Genomic DNA, 23948 nt, shown 5'->3' on the forward strand with positions numbered 1-23948 from the left:
GATTAGAGCTGTCCCGCCTTTTCTGCAGAGATAGCCGTGCCTCGGCCATTTCAGGGAGTTTGGGTCAGCCTGGTGTATTGTTTGTGGAAAGGCTTAACTTTCACAGTTACTTCGGGTTTTTTAGGTTAACAATACACAACACAAATTAATGGTAGTTAATTGCGATCTGTTAAGTCTGATCTGATCATTAAAAATCTATATAAAAATGTATTAATTATAATACAATAGAACAGGGGTTTTCAAACTGGGGTCCGGGGACCCTCAGGGGGCCGCAAGAGAGGGACAGGGGGTCTGTGGAAAAGTCTAAAAAAAAAACAGTAAAATAATAATAATTTGATTAAAATAAAATAGAAAAGCAATAAATTAGATCTTAATAAATATTAGTTATTAATACTATAAAATAAAAAAATATTAATATAAATAAAAATTTGATTCAAATTAAATAAATAAGCAAAAAATAAATAATACATATAACAATACATTACTACATTGAGGAGAACAAAATATATAATAATGTAACAAACTAATTTTAGATTTATAATATAATTTTTTAATGTATAAATTCAGTGTTTATAAAAGACGGATACCTTATCAATTTTAGAATGGGGGTCCCTCACACAGGGATGATCATATTTGGGGGTCCGTGGCATCTAAACATTTGAAAACCCCTGCATTCACCCCAGTATTCGCCCAGAAAAACGCCCTAGCAACCACCTAGAGTGCCCTAGCAACCTCATAGCAATAAATATGAATAAATAAAATGACGTAAAAAAGAACCTGATGTCAGAAAGTTTGAATAATGAGCCGGGATTAAAAGAATGGAATAGCGGAATGATGCATCACACAAGACATTTTCTGATTGGTCAGCTACAGTGATGACATCAGCACCGGATGATGCCAAACCAGCCAGTTAAAGCAGCTATAGACTGCAGAATAGACTGCAACAGTCGGGTTTCAGAATTAAAAACATTAATTTTCTCCATAGGGAAATTAATTTTGAACGACATCACCCATAGCTCTTTAGCCCCGCCCATTCCCATGAATTACTGGGAATAAGCTCTCAAAATATATATTTGTATATATGCATACTTTGCAATAATCTTAAATATATTGTTTATATAAAATTAACATTTGTACATGAGAAGTTTTATATTTCTCCATTGATTTTAATTTGATTATGCTGTTCGCAATGCTTCATACTTTCCCTCAGTATAGCCGTTAAGTACACAGTCTTGTACCTTTGTCATTTTGTCAGATTTTCAAAAACTTTTTTGCTTCATATCAAAGTTTGACCTCGTAGCTGATTGGCTTGGTCCGTGGCTTATAACTCTTTCATGAAGACTTTTTAAAAATCCCTATGAGGAAAAATGAACGGTAAAAATACTTCCGTAACCAGCGCCGCTGAAAAAGGGGCGGGCACTGTTGCACTCTATGCTGCCAATCAGAATCGAAACGGAATCAGTTGACCAATGAGCACTAGGCGTGACGTGTAATATTTATATGCATATCCATGCTCAGCAGAAACTTGGTTGGCTTGACATTCAAAGCACGGTCCTACGAGAAAGCTGTTTTAATAAATTAGGACATTTCCATGGAGCAGCAGGGCTCACTGTGCTCACCCCCATGTTATGCAGCGCACCGGCATCCCTCATGGGTCTAGAGCCCTGCGGTCTGGCCTGGAGCCCGGATACTAAATGTCCACGGCTGATATTCTTCAATTAAATTATTTTATCATGCACATGAATTACCAAGGAAACTGTGAGGCGTGTGTAATGGCATACATCATAATCGGTGTATTCATGAAGCTCATGAAAATGTAAAATGTGTTATAATGTGCACTTATGCTGAATAAGGGGCTTCATCTAGTCGCAGGGATGCTGTATAAGAGAACAGGACCTAATCTTTCCCACCACACCATGTAGTGCTTTATATAACGCAGATAAACCCAGAGATTTCCTACAAGATGCGCTGATCACCGTGGTAACGCCTACGTTGGGCGTGCCTGACAAACAGAGAGAATGAGTCATTCTCACACCAAGATAGAAAGAGATAAAAAGAGAGAGATACTGTACTTTCATTCACTGAATAGTTCTCTCTTCATCAGTAGGTTGAAGCACACACAGTGCTCTTACAGAGATTTGTATATATATATATATATATATATATATATATATATATATATATATATATATATATATATATATATATATATATATATATATATATATATATATATATATATATATATATATATATATATATATCGTGATATATATATATATAATCGCGATTAATCGCATTAATGCCATAGTTAACTCACAATTAATCGCACATTTTTATTTATTCTAAATGCCCCTTGATTTCTTTTTGTCCCATTATTTTTTCTTATTTTAATGCTCTTATCAACATAGAAAAGTGGATCGGCTTGCTTTGTTCAAATGTTTGTTTTGAAAACAACATTGGCATACTGTAGAGTTCGATTTAACACCAACATTCTCACTTGAAGCAGTCATTCACACTTGGAGCAAATAATCGCTCACACAATGTAACACTGTCCATCAATAAAAGGGTGAAAAAAATACTTTGTTGCACAAACAGCCCCTTCAACAGCCCTTTCTAAGGGATCAAAACAGGGTGATACAAAATAAAATTACAAAGTGCACATGCAAGGTAAACTAGGACTCCGCCTATAGTGCAGTTAAACCAGGGGTCGCCAACTAGCGGACTCCGGTCCCGCGAGATGCATCCATCCGGACCGCGAAGCCTTTTGACGTAATGAAACAGTTAACGTTGCAATGCTCACTGTTACTACGTTCAGACCCAGACGCGCGGTCAAGCATGCAGTGAAGAAGAGACTGATGGTGCGCTCACACCGGACGCGAATGACGCGACATGCACGCCGCTTAATTTGCGCCGCAGAATGTCTATTTGCGTCTTTGCATTGACTTAAATCACTCGCGCAAAACGCTTCATCCATGGCTTAATACGTTTCTCATTTCGGCGTCTCACGCTTGCCATCCACGTCTACTCTTTTAATGGCCGAAACAAATGTGGGCAGCCGCAACGTGTCTGATGTTTTGTTTCTGGTCTAGCTACATCCGGAGTGGTGTTGTAGTTTTTCTAATGTTACTAGTTGTTGCAACAACATGTGAAAAAACTACAAAGTTTGTTAGACCAAAAAGAACGTTAATCTCGCGATAAAAAAATTAACGCCGTTAAAATAGGTTTGCGTTAACGGCGTTAATAACGCATATATATATATATATATAATTGGAATGCATAGGTGAGACCGGGGCTAGTTGTCGTAAATGTTACATTTTCTATTTTTGAATTGTTTTGCTTCATCCTTGTTGTACGGCTTAAATTTAGCTGAAGATACACTAAAAAGAACATTTTAGAAAATGAAAAAAAAAAAGTAAATCTCTTATGTTCACCAAGGCTGAAATACAGTAAAAACAGTAAAATTGTGAAATATTTTTACAATTTAAAATGACTGTTTTCTATTTTAAAATGTAATTTATTCCTGTGATCAAAGCTGAATTTTCAGCATCATTACTACAGTCTTTAGTGTCACATGATCCTTCATTCTATTATGCTGATTTGACTTTGGGATTCTTTGATGAATATCAAAATAACAGCATTTATTTGGCATTGAAATCTTTGGTGACATTGTAATGTTTCTTTACTGTCAATGTGATCAGTTTAATGCATCCTTGCTGAATAAAAGTATTCAAAGTATGAAAAAAATTCTTACTAAAACCAAACGTTTGTACAGTTAGATGATAGGCTGTTTAATGGCTGGTTTACATTGTGACAACTTTCCCCATATAGTGTGTCAACATGCCATGCTATTGGTTGTCATACGAGTTCAGTGTGTTCAGTGTACTGTGATGTTTTTCCTGGGCAATAACTGTGGAAGTATTCAATAGATTTTTTTGTTTTTTGTAACCAACACTTTAACTCATGTTGCTGTACAGAAGTGGACTTTCAAAAATAGTCCTGTTAAATATTTACTGTAGTAAAAAGTAATTCAAGTTCACACTTACTTAAAAGTCAAAGATAATCAGCTAATTACCATTTCCATGCAGGTTTTAGAAACTGGTACATCTGAGATGTTTAATCTTATGCAGTGTTTGAATCGGTGCATAATTAGAGCGTGATCATTATTTTGAGCTGGTGAGGTCTGTGAGGGCTTTTTTATGGATTTTGAGAAATGCAATGCAAAGGATGGGTGGGTGGGATGAATGGATAGCGGATTGACAGATAGATGGATGGATGGGGGATAGATGGATGGATGGATGGATGGATGGATGGATAGATAGGGGATGGACAGATAGATGGATGGATAGACGGATGGACAGATAGATGGATGGATGGACAGATGGATAGGGGATGGACAGATAGATGGATGGATGGATGGATGGATGGATGGATAGCGGATTGACAGATAGATGGATGGATGGGGGATAGATGGATGGATGGATAGGGGATGGACAGATAGATGTATGGATAGGGGATGGACAGATGGATGGATGGATGGGGATAGATGGATGGATGGACAGATGGATAGGGGATGGACAGATGGATGGATGGATGGATGGATGGATGGATGGATGGATGGATGGATGGATGGATGGATAGCGGATTGACAGATAGATGGATGGATGGGGGATAGATGGATGGATGGATAGGGGATGGACAGATAGATGCATGGATAGGGGATGGACAGATGGATGGATGGATGGGGATAGATGGATGGATGGGTGGGTAGGATTGATGGATGGATGGGAGATGAATGGATAGGGGATGGACAGATAGATAGATGATGGACGTATGGATAGGAGATGGACAGATAGATGGATGGACAGATAGATGGATGGATGGATGGATAGGGGATGGACAGATAGATGGATGGATAGACGGATGGATAGGGGATGGACAGATGGATGGATGGATGGATGGATGGATGGGGATGAATGGATAGGGGATGGACAGATAGATAGATGATGGACGTATGGATAGGGGATGGACAGATAGATAGATGGATGGATGGATGGATGGATGGATGGATAGCGGATGGACAGATGGATGGATGGATGGATGGATGGGGATAGATGGATGGATAGGGGATGGACAGATGGATGGATGGATGGATGGATGGGGATAGATGGATGGGTAGGATGGATGGATGGGAGATGAATGGATAGGGGATGGACAGATAGATAGATGATGGACGTATGGATAGGGGATGGACAGATAGATGGATGGATGGATGGATGGATGGATAGGGGATGGACAGATAGATGGATGGATAGGGGATGGACAGATAGATGGATGGATGGATAGGGGATGGACAGATGGATGGATGGATAGGGGATGAACAGATACATGGATGGATGGATGGATGGATGGACGGACGGATGGGGAATGGACAGATGGATGGATGGATTATAGATAGATGGATAGGGGATGGACAGATAGATAGATAGATAGATGGATGGATAGATAGATAGATAGATAGATAGATAGATAGATAGATAGATAGATAGATAGATAGATAGATAGATAGATAGATAGATAGATAGATAGATAGATAGATAGATAGATAGATAGATAAAATGGACAGACTGACGAGGAATGGATGGATGGATGGGGATGGACAGATAGATGGACGGATGGATAGGGGATGGACAGATAGATGGATGGATGGATAGGGGATGGACAGATAGATGGATGGATGGATAGGGGATGGACAGATAGATAGATGGATGGATAGGGGATGAACAGATAGATGGATGGATGGATGGACGGATGGGGAATGGACAGATGGATGGATGGATTATAGATAGATGGATAGGGGATGGACAGATAGATAGATAGATAGATAGATAGATAGATAGATAGATAGATAGATAGATAGATAGATAGATAGATAGATAGATAGATAGATAGATAGATAGATAGATAGATAGATAGATAGATAGATAGATAGATAGATAGATAGATAAAATGGACAGACTGACGAGGAATGGATGGATGGATGGGGATGGACAGATAGATGGACGGATGGATAGGGGATGGACAGATAGATGGATGGATCGATGGATGGATAGGGGATGGACGGATGGATGGATGGATGGATGGATAGGGGATGGACAGATGGATGGATGGATGGATAGGAGATGGGCAGATAGATGGATGGATGGATGGATTGGGGATGGACAGATAGATGGATGGATGGATAGGGGATGGACAGATAGATGGATGAATGGATGGGGGATGGACAGATAGAGGGATGGATGGATAGGGGATGGACAGATAGATGGATTGGGGATGGACAGATAGATGGATTGGGGATGGACAGATAGATGGATTGGGGATGGACAGATAGATGGATAGGGGATGGACAGATAGATGGATGGATGGATGGATGGATGGATGGGGATGGACAGATGGATGGATGGATAGGGGATGGACAGATAGATGGATGGATAGGGGATGGACAGATAGATGGATGGATAGGGGATGGACAGATGGATGGATGGATAGGGGATGGACAGATAGATGGATAGGGGATGGACAGATAGATGGATAGGGGGTGGACATATGAATGGACGGACGAAGGGATAGATAGATTCAGTTCAGCTGAAGTCTGTTCTGTGTTGATTCAGTTTTGTTCAATAACAGTGTAAAGTTCATCAGGTATGGAATGAGTTCAGTTCAGCTACAAAGCAGCTCTGGAGAAAACCATGATGTCATCATCCAGCTCAGTTCACTTCCATCCAATAGTGTCAGTGCAGGCAAATCAATAAAATCTCTGAATATTAAGTAGCGTGGCACATCACTGTACGGGTTGCTGCTCTGCATGTGTGTACCGTTTCCTGTCCTGGACGTGTGTGCGCTTCCTCCTGCCGACTGACAGTCATGTTTTATGTATACTTACAACTGTGCCCTACAACTGTGGCCGGGCGTGTGAGCTTGTGCATAGTATGTGACTGTGCTGTGTTCTGTCCTGTAGATGGATGAGATTAAACTAAAGGAGCGCGCTGTCTGTGGGCTGGAGAGAGAGCTCAGCGCTCAGGCGGGCCACACGTGGAAACTGCAGCAGCAGAAACAGGCTGTAGACACTCAGCTGGCCCTGCTGCGAGACTCCAGCCCCAGACGAGAGGGCCCTTTTTCACCCACTGCGGGAGACACAGCAGAGAACACAGCTAACCCTGTAAGCACATCTCCTTCATTACTAAACCTCGCCGCTTGCTGCACTTCTGCTTTTACTGTGGATCAGTTTTCCTCAACCCAGTTAGAAACATAAATCACATTCATATTCTCCATGGAGAAACTGATTGTGAGCGATAACGTACATTTTTCAAGGCAGACCTAACATGAGCTCCAAAGTGGATGTTCATTTTAAAAAAAAAAGGTCATGTTTAAAAGCCAATGTCCTTGTGAAAAAGTGTACTACACATTACTATTGAATCTCTATGTTTGAGTAGTATGCTATACACTTAAAATATATGACATTTTCAATTACTTTAAAGTCAATTCTTGTTGTTGTACAGTGTTTTGTGTTTGTTTCATGAGATCATATAGGATGAGTTAAATATATTGGAGTTAAAGGAACACGCCAACTTTTGGGGACTTAAGCTTATTCCCTTTATCCCCCTGAGTTAGATAAGTCCATACACACCATTCTCATCTCTGTGAGTGCCATAACTCTGTCTGACACACCCACCGCTAGCCTAGCTTAGCACAAAGACTGGAGGTAAATGGCTCCAGCTAGCCTACTGCTCAATAAGTGACAAAATAACACCAACATTTTCCTATTTACATGTTGTGATGTGTATATATACTGCTGTGATTGGCTGTTGTGAGAGTTCAGTGTAAACGCCGCCTGCTGTGATTGGCTAACATCTTTGCATATGAAATAGCTAAGTATTACATGTTTAACTCGCTCAAAAACGTTTAGCTCGTTCATATTTAGATCATGGCATGAAAGGTTGCAGAGATGAGCAGCCGATCACAGACATGTTGAGCGCATGAATGCGGTGATCTCATCATTGCAACTCGATTTCACACTAACAAATGCTTTCATCATAACTAACAGTGCAAACACAACATAATTAAGAGATTCGTTGATTATAACGGGAGTTTTGGCGAGAGTCACTGATAAACTTGCGCTGTTTGATTTTAAAGGCAGCGTTCTATATAATTTAATCACAGTTTAAAGGGGCTATATGCGTTTTTCTGAAATTTAAACTCGCGACTGACACCTGTGGCCAAAAAACAGAACTGCTCTTATTTTCTGCTCGCTCTCGCAGCGGTGGTGACGTCACATCCGCAGACAGCGCGGGAAAAATCCGACTCGCCAGAAAATAGGAAAAATAGGATACAGGCTTATAGGTGCACCCACTGTGAGCGGACAAGGTGTCAGTATGCTTATCAGGAGATGTTTGAGTCATAAATGGTAAAATAAAAAGGCTATTGTTACGTTTATTTGGGGGAAAAAGTTGCATATAGCCCCTTTAAATAACAGATTATTTATTACTGAGAGAAACAATGTGAAGTTGAGTGTTTAGTCGCTGGTTTGATTTACTGACACATAGACAAAGAACATCTGACTGTACATGAATCATTGCATCACAAATCACTGGTCACAGATCAGGCATTAGAATTAACACGGTTACTTACATGTTGTGGCATTACTGTCGAGTCTATATCGTAAAAGTCTGTTTGAAAAACCTGCGCCAAAATTGCGACTGATTTACCAAAGAATACACAGTGAAATGTATCGAATACAAATAAAATATGTCACTAAAACAAATTTTGAGTCTCTAACTCAATCACTGTAGCGCCACCACCTGTCCAAAGTTGCGCTCATGTTTATGCTAATTACTTTTGAACCCTAAGAGCTAGAACATTTTCCCACCATTTTGAATTTTCCGAAAAACTTACTTTTGCTATCTCGTCCTAGACGGTTCGACCGATTTGCACGAAAATTTAACCAGATCATCTTCAGACAAAATATGACATTGGCTCTTTACAACTCAATGTTTTAAGGTCCTTTCACACTGGACGCGATTTTGACGCGCGAATAATTCGCGCGATGGTTTTATTTTTTGATCAGCTGTTTGTGTAATGAGAGCTTTCACACCCAACGCGAATGTGCTGCGGCGAAAAAACGATGTTTATTTTTTTCGTTTCGATGTCGATTTTTTTTAACACTCGCAGCGACAGAAAAGGCTTAAACCAATCACATACAAGGAAACAAAGGTGACGAAATGTCCAGTTGATGTCACTAGCCATTCAATCAACATTAACCTTTGCCAGGTATGGCATTTCTCACAAGATTACAGCTGTAGTTGTGTTTACAGCTGTACAGATGCAGATGTGTTTGCCCACTATAGGCTACAGATATTATAATCAATACATTGATTTTTTTTTTTAATCTAATGGTGTCCGCGACTATAGAAAGTGAATGCGTTTCCGTCAGTACGACTGTGGCACTTAAATGTTTACATTGTGACTCAACTGGAAACACAGCAGCTCCTCACATTTCACAAAAACAAACGTGTGTGTGTGTGTGTGTGTGTGTGTGTGTGTGTGTGTGTGTGTGTGTGTGTGTGTGTGTGTGTGTGTGTGTGTGTGTGTGTGTGTGTGTGTGTGTGTGTGTGTGTGTGTGTGTGTGTGTGTGTGTGTGTGTGTGTGTGTGTGTGTGTGTGTGTGTGTGTGTGTGTTTGTGTTTGTGTTTGTGTTTGTGTTTGTGTTTGTGTGTGTTTGTGTTTGTGTGTGTGTGTGTGTGTGTGTGTGTGTCGTCAGATGCGCTGCTACCGTCTCTGTCTGGAGGAGATCCTCAAGTTGTACCATGGACATTTGAAAGTGCGTGCGGAACCGGCCATGATAAAGTTTTAGCTCCTGTACAAGATTAGCATACTCCCCTTCAGACTCTGTTCTTTAAGACTGTGTGCACCTAAAACCTTCTTCTCTGTCTTTTAAAGAAAATTAAAAGCTTGTCTCCACTGAATGATTACATGTCCATGTTTCTCAGCTGTCGCCGCGAATGTTTTGGAATATTGGAGCTCTGAAACGTCGCAAACTCACGTCGCGGCTGGTGTGAATGGTTTTGACGCGAACTATTCGCACACGAAATATTCGCTTTTTCCGGTTCGCTTTTTCGTTACTCGTCCAGTGTGAAAGGGCCTTTAATGTGGGGTTTTAAAATTTTTGCTTAAAATTGTCTTAAAATGTCTTCACTAATTTTTCCAATTGGTCTGCTGCTAGCTTCTTTGTTTGCTTCTGTTGCGCTTGGCCCCGGTATTGCTGCTTATTGCACTCTTCTCTCCTTGTCATCTTACTAACACGCCAGTGGGCGGGGCCAAAGTTGCAATGATAAAGTAGGCCGGGTTTTTTTCTTAAGAGGCGGTCTTTCACCATAGATAGGCACATTACACAAGAAGTCGTTATCTGGGCTTGGTAACAGTAAAAGCTTAGTTTTGGACTAAAAAAAGAAGTTAGTGGTGGTTAAGGATTTTCCCCCCTTCCATATAAAGGGTACCCAGAAAAGTGCTATATAAATGTAACGTATTATTAATAAAGTTTTCAATTCTGAAACTTGCAAGATATTGTTATAGTATGATGACCTTTTTTATGTCAAATGTTATTTCTCAGTTCATGATCCCTTTAAAGCATGTTTGTGCCATTTCTAGGCTCTTCTAGACTCCAACAAGTTTAAACTCTTCCTGGGTTTTCCATTGTTCAGTCAAATATATGATGAAATAAATATACACATATAAAAATAGATTTAGCTGTGAGAAGGGCCCATGTGCATTTTCACTCGTGGATAGATGGCTCTTCATGTGTGCTATATGTGAGAGTGTGATCTTTCTCACATATCACCTTCTCAGGGCTTGTGGATGAACACAATCTGTGAGCGCGCACACTTTGTATTCACACCCGTGGTGTATTCTTGCCTTTTCATATCTGAGGCCTGTTTCCCAGCAGTGGAACATCCGTGTCTCTGACTATATTTGTGTTGCTGTCGGTTTGATATCAGCTTCAGCTGTTGTGTGGTGTGCTTTCATTTTCTCTGCAGGAGGAAAAATGGATTTGATCAGTGACCTTTCAGGTCTTTGTCAGATGTGGACAACACGCCAGTGTGCTCTGGCTCTGTTTCCTCCTACTTCTGTTTCTACGGTTACCTGACATAATGGAATATTTTCTAAATACAGCACCAAACAGAATTGACAAAAATATGCATTATATAGACAAAATCTGCTAAGGGGTAATTAATGTAACAAATCGTGTAAATTATGTGTGTGCACAGTTTGTGTATAAAAAATGTCCGTCAAAACCAAAACACGTTTCACTAACTAGATTGTGTGAAGTATTTCACTCAGTTCCCTGATCATTGCAATTCAATTTAATGCGTTATGTATCACAAATGTTATCGTCTCTGACAGACAGCATTTTCACCCTCTTTTTGGAAAGTGATGACGTAGTTAAAATATCCGGTAGTGTGGGTTTTCCATGAAGTGCATGTACGCGCTTCTCGTAAATACTACACTGTATTGTGCACGTTATTTTTTGACAGACCATGATGTAATATTCAAATGATGTGTATTTGGAAACAGATGGATTGTAAGTTAATTTTTATTTCTTAACTGGCAAGTATTCAGTGAAGTGATTGATGCTCATGAGTGTGTCATGTCGATGTTTTTAGTTCTAATATTCCAGCCGACAGCCCGTCTACGTTTTTGACAGACGTGATAACGTGTATGAGGGGTGAACTAAACGGGCTGAATGCGTTCAAAATGCTTTTTGCTTAGTTCATTATACTTATTTCACAGAATGTTGATTTTGTGGTGCGAATAAATTACATGTTAATCAGAGACTGACATGTTTGGCAACAATTTTACATTCAGATAGCTTTCACCCCTTTGTTGACTTTTGAAAATAATTTTTTTTATTAGGAAAAATGCACAGTTGATTTTATTGTCTCTTATAACAAAAATCTTTTTTTTAACTCATGAAAATGCAGATCCTGTTGAAAAATCACGTTTCGTTATACAATTTTTACCAATAAGCAGATTTTGACTATATATATATATATATATATATATATATATATATATATATATATATATATATATATATATATATAGTCAAGATATATACAGACAGAAAGTATTTCAACATTGAAAAAATGATACGAGTAAATAGCTATTTTTTCCCCAGTTATCTGCAGTTGGTTTGTTTTCCAGATGCAGCAGTTGGATGAGAAGGACGCTCGACGTTTCCAACTAAAAATTGCAGAACTGAGTGCTATTATCCGCAAACTAGAGGACCGCAACGCACTGCTGTCAGAGGAACGCAATGAACTGGTGAGTCTGTGCTGGTGTTTGGGTGAAACAATATTTTTATTGATTTTTTTTTTTATTTAACTGTGTGTATGCGTGTGTGTGTGTGGGCATGTTTTTGTGAAATATCAGGACACAAATGTGTATAATGACATGGGTATGACATAGGTATTACAAAAAGAGGGTGAAATATGAGGACGTTCCCCATGTCCTCACTTTTCAAAATGCTTATAAATCATACAGAACGAGTTTTTTTTCACAGAAAGTGAACTGTACAGTCTCCTGTGAGGGCTAGGTTTAGGGACAGGGGCAGTGTAAGGGGATAGAAAATACGGTTTGTACGGTATAAAAACCATTACGCCTATGGAATGTCCTCACATTTCACAAAAACAAACATGTGTGGGTGTGTGTGTGTGTGTGTGTGTGTGTGTGTGTGTGTGTGTGTGTGTGTGTGTGTGTGTGTGTGTGTGTGTGTGTGTGTGTGTGTGTGTGTGTGTGTGTGTGTGTGTGTGTGTGTGTGTGTGTGTGTGTGTGTGTGTGTGTGTGTGTGTGTGTGTGTGTGTGTGTGTGTGTGTGTGTGTGTGTGTGTGTGGGTGTGTGTGTGGGTGTGTGTGTGTGTACATATACACACACTACCTGTCAAAAGTTTGAGAATGCAAAGATTTTTTTATGTTTTTAAAGAAGTCTTTTCTGCTCACCAAGGCTGCATTTGTAATATTGTGAAATATTATTAAAATGTAAAATAACTGTTTCTATTTGAACATATTTTAAAATGTAATTTATTCATGTGATGCAAAGCTGAATTTTCAGCATTACTCCAGTCTTCAGTGTCACATGATCCTTCAGAAATCATGCTGATTTGCTGCTCAAGACACATTTTTGATTATTATCAATGTTGAAAACAGTTGTGTAAAAAATTTTTTTTTTTTTTTAGGATTCTTTGATGAATAGAAAGATCAAAAGAACAGTATTTATCTGAAATAGAAAGTTTTTGTAACATTTGTACTACCGTTCAAAAGTTTTGGGTCAAATTTATTTTTTAATAAAATAAATGAATTAAAGAAATTAATACATTTAATTCAGCAAGGATGCATTTAATTGTGACAGTATAGACATTTATAATGTTGCAAAAGCTTTATATTTCAGATAAAAGCTGTTCTTTTGAACTTTCTATTCATTAAATAATCCTGAAAATAATTCTACACAACTGTTTTCAACATTGATAATAATAATAAATGTTTCTTAAGCAGCAAATCGGCATATTAGAATGATTTCTAAAAGATCATGTGATCGTTTAGTTACTCAAAGACTGGAGTAATGATGCAAAAAAATTCAGCTTTGAATCACAGAAATAAATTGCATTTTAAAATACATTCAAATAGAAAAAAAGTTATTTTAAATTGTAAAACTACAGTATTACACAATAATGCTGTTTTTGCTGTATTTTGGATCAAATAAATGCAGCCTTGGTGAGCATAAGAGACTTCTTTCCAAACTTTTGACTGGTAGTGTATATCCAGAAAATAATTCAGCCTCCTTGCCTATAAATAATTTTAATGCTCAAACTGTCTTTGCATTGTGCTCAAAAGAAGTGTGTCTGTGCATACGATACATGTGTATGTCTTCTGTATCATGTTTACTGTAACATCATAGCGTATTAAAGATTGTCTTTGCCTTTCTAAGTGTTATGTGGTGGTGTAAATGTTCTCAGTAATGTTGGTAAGTATCTGAGCAGTGATGAATGACTTCAGTGTTTCCTCCTCTCAGCTCAGACAGGCTTAAAGATCGATACAGAGACAGAGTGATTTAAACATGGCAGCTGAAACCTTCAGGAAGGGTTCGGACTCAATTAACCACTCTGTACCGTTCTCAAATATGACATGATGTTCAAGTAGACTGCAATAGTCCAGTCGGCTTCTCTATTTGTCTAGATTTCATGTCTTAAACTAATTTACCAACTAGTTAGACAGTTGAGTATCCTTGTATTTGCATTGCACTGCCAGTCAGCTCTTCAAAATACAGTCTTATCGTTTAGTTTAGCAAAGTCTGACCACGTTCTGAAAGTATGCATTGTGTTTAAAATGCGTAACTTCACTGGGTTACTGCATTCTTTTGCCAACCCGACATTTTTGTAACCATCTGTTTATGTCTGTGCGCCCAGTTAAAGCGTCTCCGTGAAGCTGAGAGCCAGTATAAGCCGTTACTGGACAAGAACAAACGTCTCAGCCACAAAAATGAGGAACTGGCTCATGCATTGAGACGCATGGAGAACAAACTGCACTTCGTCACTCAGGAGAACATTGAAATGGTAATGAAGCAGAAAACAACTGTGAACATAAATGTATATGCATAGAATGAGCTCAAATTAATTGGGAGGGATTTTTATTTTAAGAAATCATTATTATACCACAGAACAAAGCAACAGAGGGATTCAATGTTTGAAAAAATATATATAAAATTGAAGGTTTACATGGGGAAAAATCAAATGGTGACCAGTTAAAGCACTTAAAAATATATATATTTTAATAATTTATACACTATACCCTACCATTCAAATGTTTGGGGTCTGTACGTTTTTTTTATTGATTATTAAAGAAGGCTGTTATGCTCACAAAGGCTACATTTGCGTTATCAAAAATAAAGTTGAAATATTTTGAAATATTTTCAGCATCATTACAGTCTTTAGTTTCACATGATCCTTCAGAAATCACTCTGATATGCTGATTTGCTGCTTAACAATTATTAATATTATCATCGATGTTGAAAACAGTTGTGCATTTATTTGAAATACAAATCATTTGTCATGTCTTTACTGTCACTTTTGATTAGTTTAATTCATCTTTGCTGTAAAAGTATGAATTTTTTTCTAGTTGACAAACTTTCCGGCAGCTATTAGTATTTTTTTTCTGCAAATGAACAGATTTTTCCAAATGATTCCTTTTGGAAATCTAGTTATCTTAGAAAATACACACTTTCCCTGATGGTGAGGGGAGGCTGTGGTCAATTTATATCCAACAACCACTCCACCGTCATTAGGCATAATTGGCCATTTCCAGCTTTTAGGGTATTATTTTGATTCATTCCCTAGACCAGTGGTTCCCAACCACGTTCCTGGAGGACCCCCAACAGTGCACATTTTGCATGTCTCCTCAATCAAACACACCTGATTCAGGTCATCAGCTCATTAGTAGCTACTCCAAGACCTGATGTGGGTGTGTCAGACAAAGGACACATCCAAAATGTGCACTGTTGGGGGTCCTCCAGGAATGTGGTTGGGAACCACTGCCCTAGACAAAAGAAGCATTCGTCTGCCTATTCAACTGCACAAACCATATATGTTTGATCCTGAAGTATTCTTTTCAGGTGAAGTTCACACCAACTGCATAAAACATTTGCTTTGAATACTGATGCATCTTAATGTAACATGGCCATGTTTTCATGTAAACACATTTATCGGTCGAGCTGTTCAGCACGCAACCTTGTTATTGCTCATGTTTAAATGATCTGATCATTATGGCAACTCATCAGACATGAGTAATTATCTGTCAGCAGTCTCTGTGCAAACATCCGGCCTCTTGATGTGAGGAATGAGTTTTTATTTTGCAGCGAGAGAAGGCTGGGACGATACGCCGGCCCAGTTCTCTGAACGATCTGGATCAGAGTCAAGAGGAGAGAGAGATTGAGTTTCTGAGACTACAAGTGCTGGAACAACAGAACATAATCGACGACCTGTCCAGGGTATCAGCATTTCTTCTCACAGGGACGTACTAACATGTGTTTTAAAAGTCAACAAAGCCTCAATTAGATAAAGAATTAAACTGATGGAGTAAACGAATTATACAAACTGTGTCGTATTGTTTTCTGATTGGCCTGTTTTAATTTTTCCAGGCGCTGGAAACCGCTGGATATGTGAAGACTGTGATAGTGAGTCATTTTGCCTCTGGGAAATAATCACACTGTAAAATGCTAAAATATGTTTTTTGCATATGAATGCAGTACATGTTAGCTAGCAAAACCCAGATGAAAATATCTGTTTTCTCAAAGTGTGAATGAAATTAGCAACTGAAAAGACTGAGCAATGCGGTGTGTGTGATGTTCAGTCAGAATCTAAATACAAGTGGATTTATGGATAAAATATAATTTTATGGATAAAACTGGAAGTGTAATGGAAACTGATATTAAATGCACCTTTAAAGACACAGAAGGAAGATGCTATTTTACTATCTGATGTAAGTTCATGTGTTTTTTTCTTTCATTTAATCTTGTTTCTCAGGAGAGAGACATGCTGCTGAGATACAGGAGACAGGACAGCCTGCGCAGGAAGAAGCCCTTCAGAACCTGTAGGGTACGCATGCACATTGAACAACACAAAAAAACGAAATAATGAATAAATATATATATATATATATGTACACAGTAAAACCAAAAAATATTCAGATATAATTTTTTACTAGTGGGTGCCGGACACTATAGTTCATTTGTATGTAAGTGAGGACAAAATAAAGTAAATTGTGACATATTATACTCAAAAATTCTTCATACAGTGGACTACCAGTAAAATTGATAAAACATTTGTGACCAAAATTATTCAAACACTTGTTTTGCTAAAGTGTTTTTTCTTGAATTGCTAATGTGACCTTTTACACCACAGACTGAACAAATTGAAGCATTGCTTGGTAATTGGTCATATCTAATTGTGTACTTAAATTTAACAGCTGATTGGTTGATTGTAATCCATCACATACCTTTCTATCAAAGTTATCTGACATTATCAAGATGAATTTGTTCTGACACAGTTTTACTCTGAACTCTTGTCATATTTTATTACCATTTTCTAAACTATAGCGAATAAACTGATAATGTGAGAAAATGTTGAAGGTGTCTGAATAATTTCAATACATTTCAATTTCCATATCAGCAAAAAAAAAAAGATAAATACATTATTACATTAAATACGGTATTCAATCTTATTCTTGTATACTATTATTATTAATAATACTAAAATGGTATTGCTCCTACATTACATTATTCTTGGTTATGCATCTATTTGTATAATCATAGTTTGTATAAATTATTACCTTTCAAATGTTATGGTCACGGGCTGGTTGTAGAAACACAAACAAACTCTGTAATATTTCATAAATCCACACTATGAGTCACAAGAACAGGAACTGAGCAACACACAACACATCCACATTGGCCAGAGGAGAACTGGTTTCTCCCAAGGTTTATTTTTCTTCATTATGCCATCTGATGGAGTTTTGGTCCCTTGCCACTGTCGCCTTTGGCTTGGCTTGCTCCGTTGGGGACACAAATTTTCAACTATATATTCAAATACATTTTCAATTAAATATCCAAATGAATCTAATTAGTAAACTAAATTAACTATATAAACCAAATTACTGATCTGCCCACATTGTCACTGTATGATAATTGAAATGAGCTAGATGACATAACCGTTTTCTCCAGAGCGGCTGTACAGCCGAATCAAATTATGTTGCATTATTTTCCTGTTTAACACTGTGAAGCTGCTTTGAAACAATCTGCATTGTAAAAAGCGCTATATAAATAAAGTTGACTTGACATTAGACACCGGACAATAATCTGAAAACGGAACCGAACAAATATACAGGTGATAATGATGGTGATCGAGTTATTTTATTTTTTATTTGTTTGCACTGTAGTTATTTTTGATAGTGATGTACTTTTAACTATGCATTTATTTTTATTATAATATTTTATGTAAATATTATCATTTTATGTTTTATTGATTGATTGTTATCATTTAATTATTCATTGATTATGCACTTATTTTTATGTTCTTAATATAATTTATTTACTTTATACACAATGTTATTTTATTCAGCTCCACTGCATTGATTAAGGCTGGTGAATGTTTATGTCTCTTTTAAAAATATGCAACAATTAACAAACATTAATTGTGACATTTTTTGGCTGATTCTCACAGAAACTATTTATTTAGAAGACATTAGTATAAAAACCATTATGTCTATGGAGAGTCCCCACAAAGATAGTGAACCAGACGTATGCGTGTGTGCGTGTGTGCGTTCTTTTTCTCTTTTTTTTGCTTCTATATACAAACCATGAGTCAAAAAGGTTTTAAAACGTAAATCCTATCTCACTCTCTCTCCATAGACGGTGGTGGAGACATTTTTTGGCTATGATGAGGAAGGCTCTATAGACTCGGACGGCTCCTCCATTTCCTACCACACAGACCGAACGCCCTGCACACCAGACGATGATCTCGAAGAGGTGCGTGTGTGTTGGTGAGTGTGTTTCTGTAAACTCTAACCGTAATCTTGTCATCTTCCTGTGCTTAGGGAATGCAGAAGGAGGAGACAGAGCTGCGGTTCCGTCAGCTGACGATGGAGTATCAGGCTCTTCAGCGCGCTTACGCTCTCCTGCAGGAGCAGGTGGGAGGAACGTTTGATGCAGAGAAAGAGGTCAAGGTAAATCATTTAAACATCTCAGCCATAAAATATTTATATATACACTCTCTTAACAACAACATCTCTCCTCTTAGCAAATGGCTGAATAGTTCATCATATGAATATGATTCTTTTTGCAGTATTACACCGTGTCATAACCAAGCGCAATGCAATAAAGTGTCAAGCTTTAAAAGCTATTTTGACCTTGATGAGTGACAATCAGTCACTAGGTCTCTTTTTCTGTAAGGTAGAGCTGGGGAACTCCACCAATAGTGACATCTCTTTGATACAAAAGCTTTGTACTTTTTTTTAATGCGTGTTATTGATCTTATTGTGAATAATTCATCATGTACATGTTTCTAAAGAACAGAAAATGTAAATGTTTTAAAAAAAAATGAAATGCCTTCTTTTTGGGGGACGACATAAATAATTTTTCCACGCCTCTCCTCCAATCACTTTGCAACACTCCTTGCAAAAACATGAAATTCCGCCCTACCATAGACTGTAAAAAAATATGGACGACGTACATTCGCTCTCTTCCATTGTAGAAAAGTGAAGCCGCCAATGTCCCAATATTGTTTAGTTTGTCTCACGTCCCATATAAATTATTATTATTACTATACTGGGACCAACCACCTGAGAGCGATCGAAAGGTTTTGAATTCACTTTTCAGGACTTTTTTTCAGAAAATTTTCAGAAAATTATTTTCTTCCTAACTGGATATCTTGTTGTACTCAGAAATATGCAAAAAAAACTATTTAGGACAATGACCAGTCCGATTCATAAGGATGATCTTACCTTCACATCAAGGTCTTTGTTCTTTGTTGTCTGTTTTAGACTCGAGAGCAGCTTCAGGCCGAAATGAACCGATACCAGACCAGAATAGCAGATCTGGAGTGTGTTCTGAGTCATCAGGGACAGGTAAAACACCAGCTCTGGCACCGAATCCATGTTACAACTGCAAAATGTCATTGAGCACAGTTGTATTTGACTATTTGTACAGTTTTACATTTTACAAGCAGTAAAATGTTTATAAAGTGACTCAGTGGCTCTGGAGATGACGTTCGTGCGTTCATGTCCTCATATGAGACAGCAGAGATGGAAACATGCGACCATCATGCGCGATTCTGAGTGTGTGTGTGTGTGAGAGAGAGAGGTAAACCGCACGTATACGGCATACAGTTCGGTACCCAACCCTAGACCTCATCTCATAAAACTGCCTGCTATTGCACTCGCAGTCATGTAAAGTAGCCTCATTGACTAGTTTGGGTGAGTAAAGGCAAAACACTCAAGAAATAGTACCTTCAATGCCCTTAGATGGCGATATCGCTTCTTTAAAGCAGAAACAAACTGCTGCAGAAAAAGTTAGGTGCCATGCAAAATGTAATGTGTAATTACTCAACGCAAATGTATTGGAGTAAAAAGTACATTTACTTGTTCAAAAATGTAGTCAAGTAGAGAGTAAAAGTTGCCAATATCTTTGATACTCAGTACAACTACAAAGTTGCCAAAAAGATACTTAAGTACTGAAACTAATTCCATTTACTCAAATACTTTACGCCACCGCATCAAAGAATATAATACAAAACAAACAGAAACTTTTGCTGGGAAACTTTTGGTCCCACTGAAAGAAATTTGTTTCTGTCAGAGAAAAATATCTTTCGCTGTGACTTTCCACCTGAGGGCCACAAATAGTGTAAAGTCAAAGGGTTTTTTGGCAACTCACACATATGATGGCAACCTAAAAGTATTCCCTAAGTGTAGAGAATGTGAAAGCTGATTAGAGAGCAGTGCTGCTCATACATCAGTCTGGGCTGTGAGTGTTTCTCACGCGGCTGAAATTGCTCTGGGATCAGAGATGCCACTGAAGGAGAATGATTCTGGGAGAGAGTTTGAGATGATTTTACACGATAAGATCTGTTTATTCAAATCGTTTGCATTAAAATGTGTGTTTTTGCAGGACATGAAGTGGATTGAGGAGAAACAAGCTTTGTACCAACGCAACCAAGAGCTTGTAGAAAAGGTGGGAGCAGTTTCTGTTCGTCAGACCAATGGAAGACGAACATCACAAGCAGAGCATGTTTTCAATTGCATAAATCTCACTGGTCATTTGATTAAAATGTTTCTATTACACTGTTTAAAGGGACAGTTCATCCAAAAATGAAAATTCTGTTATGATATACGTTGTTCCAATCAAGTATGATTTTTTTCTTCTTCTGTGCAACACAGAAGAGGATATTTTTCCATTTTACCAAAACTGCTTGATTTCCAACATTCTTCAAAATATCTTCATCTTCATATCAAATATCTAGAAATTCATACAAAGTTTTGCGCAACCTGATAGGTCCTTAACTCAATCTGCTTGAAATTTCATTGTTCTCTATAGGGCACAGCTGATTGGTTCCTTCTGTATCAGTAGCCAATGAGCTTGCTCTTCAACTTTTAAAACTTTTGAAAGCATTTGCAGCGCACTTTCAGAAACCCTCCTCCTCCCCAGATCCACCTGTATAGATCTGCTACGGGTAATTCATGTGCGCTATATTGTACAGCAGCAGCGTGTCTTACTTGCTCACAGCAGCGTGTCATGTGTGTATTGGCGGTAGCAAGTCACACACTTGCTCTGCAGCAGCAGCAATAACAGCAGTAGCATCGTAGCAGATCTATTCAGCCAAAGCCAAACATATCAACGTTGTCATATCTATAACCATGCCAAAAATGTTAGGGTGGACTATCCCTTTAAGGTTTTTGAAGTTTGACCTGTATGACTTTGAAAAACTTGGTGTGAAGAGAAAAAACTGCTTCTTTGTTCCAGTTTCAAAGCCTAACAGCCATCAAATTATGGGAATGACCCAAAAATGACCCTCTTTCAGTAGTTCAATAGTGGTGTTAATTAATTTCTCGCAAGCGCTTTCAGGCTCTGAATGCAGCTCATTTGTTATCTCCCGACAGTTATTATACTTCTTTTAACCAACATTTTATGTTTTTTGTTCCCAGATTAAAAATATGGAGACGGAGGAGACACGACTGAAAAATGAAATTCAGGATGCAAAAGACCAAAACGAACTCTTGGAGTTCAGAATTCTCGAGCTTGAAGTAAGTCCGACTGAAGATCTGGTGTGTGTATTTCAGACACAGATTTAAAGGTGCAGTGTGTAGTATTTATGACGATCTATTGCCAGAAATGCAATATAATATACATAACTCCGTTTGCAGGGGTGTTTAAAGACCTTACATAATGAACCGTTATGTTTTTATTACCTCATGCTGCGTTCATACCAAACCCGAATAGAGCGTCAAAATCGTGTCTACCACGTCTAGTTTCACGCGCAAACATTTTGAATGCATTCGCGCGTCCGCAGTAAGTTGGACGCGCGTAGAAATCGAGCTCTGGAAGCGAAATTGATGCGCGTTCAAGGCACTCCAGGAGAAATATGTCATAAAACACGACCACTCTGCCTCTTTTCATTTTCATTAAACATATATATTAATCATTAATAGCCACACACATGTGGTCCAGGCAACTCCTACATTATCTTCACTACATGTAAATTTAAATATCCTAAAACATAAAGTTATGAAACTTCTCTTTGCCCTCAGTCAAAACGATTTGGCAGAAAACAAATTATAGATTCATGACACCAAAAATCGCCCGTTAGATCCACACAAGACGAACCACTACAGGACATCAGAGCCAGCGGCAAACGGCTGAAGGACTGGCCGAGGAAAGGCTGCTCTCGCCGGGGTTATGAGCGCTGAGCGCCCGGTGATCGCCTGGATCTCACAACTCCAAAAACACAAGATTTATTTTTTTTAAATATGCGTTCTCTTTATGAATAAACCACAGATTTGAGCTTTAAACATCTACATTCTCACCTGAAAAAGTCTTAAAACGACATTTTGTGACACACTACTAGTATTTTTAAATTATGCAGGGTTTCTCATCACGTCACTTTACCACGTGACCCGCGGCGCGAATTGACACCAAAGTTCACATTTTTCAACTCTGGTGTCAGACGCGAATTCGCTTCAAACGCGTGAATGCACAAAAGCACAATTCGCGTGTAACGCGCGTATCGCACAAGATGCTCAATTCGCGTCATTCGCGCCGCGCGCAACGCGCCTTCCGCACCGCGGGACCTCCAGACGCACGTCAACGCGCCTTTCCATTGACTTAACATTGAAATCACTCGCGCCAGACGCTCTATTCGCGTTTGGTGTGAACGCAGCATTAGAATGAACCATTTCTATCTCCTTACACAGCGGGTCCCCTTACAGTGAAGTCGCCATTTTGCGCTGCCATGTTTCTACAGTAGCCCTAAAAGGACAAACTTCTCTACTGAGCGTTAGTCACTCTGCTCTCTCCGACGACGGCATTTTTGTCCTGTGTCGGCCCCCGTAGCTTCTCTATGTGCTTCGAGAGAGAGGGGTGAGCTGTTGCAATTCGCAACCTCACCACTAGATGCCGCTAAAATTTACACATTGCACCTTTAACCCTCTGGGGCTCTTCTGTAATTTCTGACCCAAATTATTTAAAATAAAAAATGTAAAAAATTGTAGCTTCATCGGAATGGTCCGAAACTTGGTCACTTTATTAGTACTTGGTATATGAACACCCAAAAAACAGGAGACAGGGGGACAGGATTTGAAAAGTCTAAGTGTTCGTAAAAAAATAGTCACACTCAGGACCTTCAGGTCAAAAATGACCCCCATAGGAAATTAATGGGAAATTGGCAAAAATATGAAAATACAGAGTTTTTTTGTGCATACAATCTACAAATCAGCCAGGATGCAGAAAAAAAGGACTCAACAGTGAAGGGGTGAATCTCTAAAACATCAAGAGTGCAAAACAGACAAAAAAACTAACACACGCACACACAAAAACACAATTAGCTTTTGGAATGGCACGCGTTAATTTGTGTGTGCGTGTAATTTTGTGTGTATAAGTGTGTGTGTTGGTGAGTTTTTTTGTCTGTTTTGCACTTGATGTTTTAGAGATTCACCCCTTCACTTTTGAGTCCTTTTTTTCTGCATCCTGGCTGATTTGTAGATTGTATGCACAAAAAAACTAATTTCCCATTAATTTTCTATGGGGGTCATTTTTGACCCGAAGGTCCTGAGTGTGACTTTTTTTTTTACGACCACTTAG

General features: G+C 38.4%; 1 protein-coding gene across 2 annotated transcripts in view; it reads left to right on the forward strand.

The window, feature by feature from the left end:
• The window catches only part of jakmip3 (Janus kinase and microtubule interacting protein 3), a 71063-nt gene that overhangs the window by 40461 nt on the left and 6654 nt on the right, over nucleotides 1-23948 (forward strand). The window contains exons 6-16 of one of the 2 annotated variants that reach the window (XM_079801709.1): nucleotides 7019-7219; nucleotides 12258-12377; nucleotides 14515-14661; nucleotides 15960-16091; nucleotides 16242-16277; nucleotides 16627-16698; nucleotides 18510-18626; nucleotides 18695-18823; nucleotides 19640-19723; nucleotides 20763-20825; nucleotides 21797-21895. In XM_079801709.1, the coding sequence (XP_079657835.1) occupies nucleotides 7019-7219; nucleotides 12258-12377; nucleotides 14515-14661; nucleotides 15960-16091; nucleotides 16242-16277; nucleotides 16627-16698; nucleotides 18510-18626; nucleotides 18695-18823; nucleotides 19640-19723; nucleotides 20763-20825; nucleotides 21797-21895 (1200 nt within the window). The remainder of the gene's footprint in view (nucleotides 1-7018; nucleotides 7220-12257; nucleotides 12378-14514; nucleotides 14662-15959; nucleotides 16092-16241; nucleotides 16278-16626; nucleotides 16699-18509; nucleotides 18627-18694; nucleotides 18824-19639; nucleotides 19724-20762; nucleotides 20826-21796; nucleotides 21896-23948) is intronic. The other variant, XM_079801710.1, reaches the window with a different exon arrangement.

This window comes from Gobio gobio, assembly GCF_949357685.1.
Source record: "Gobio gobio genome assembly, chromosome: 20".
Taxonomy (NCBI): domain Eukaryota; kingdom Metazoa; phylum Chordata; class Actinopteri; order Cypriniformes; family Gobionidae; genus Gobio; species Gobio gobio.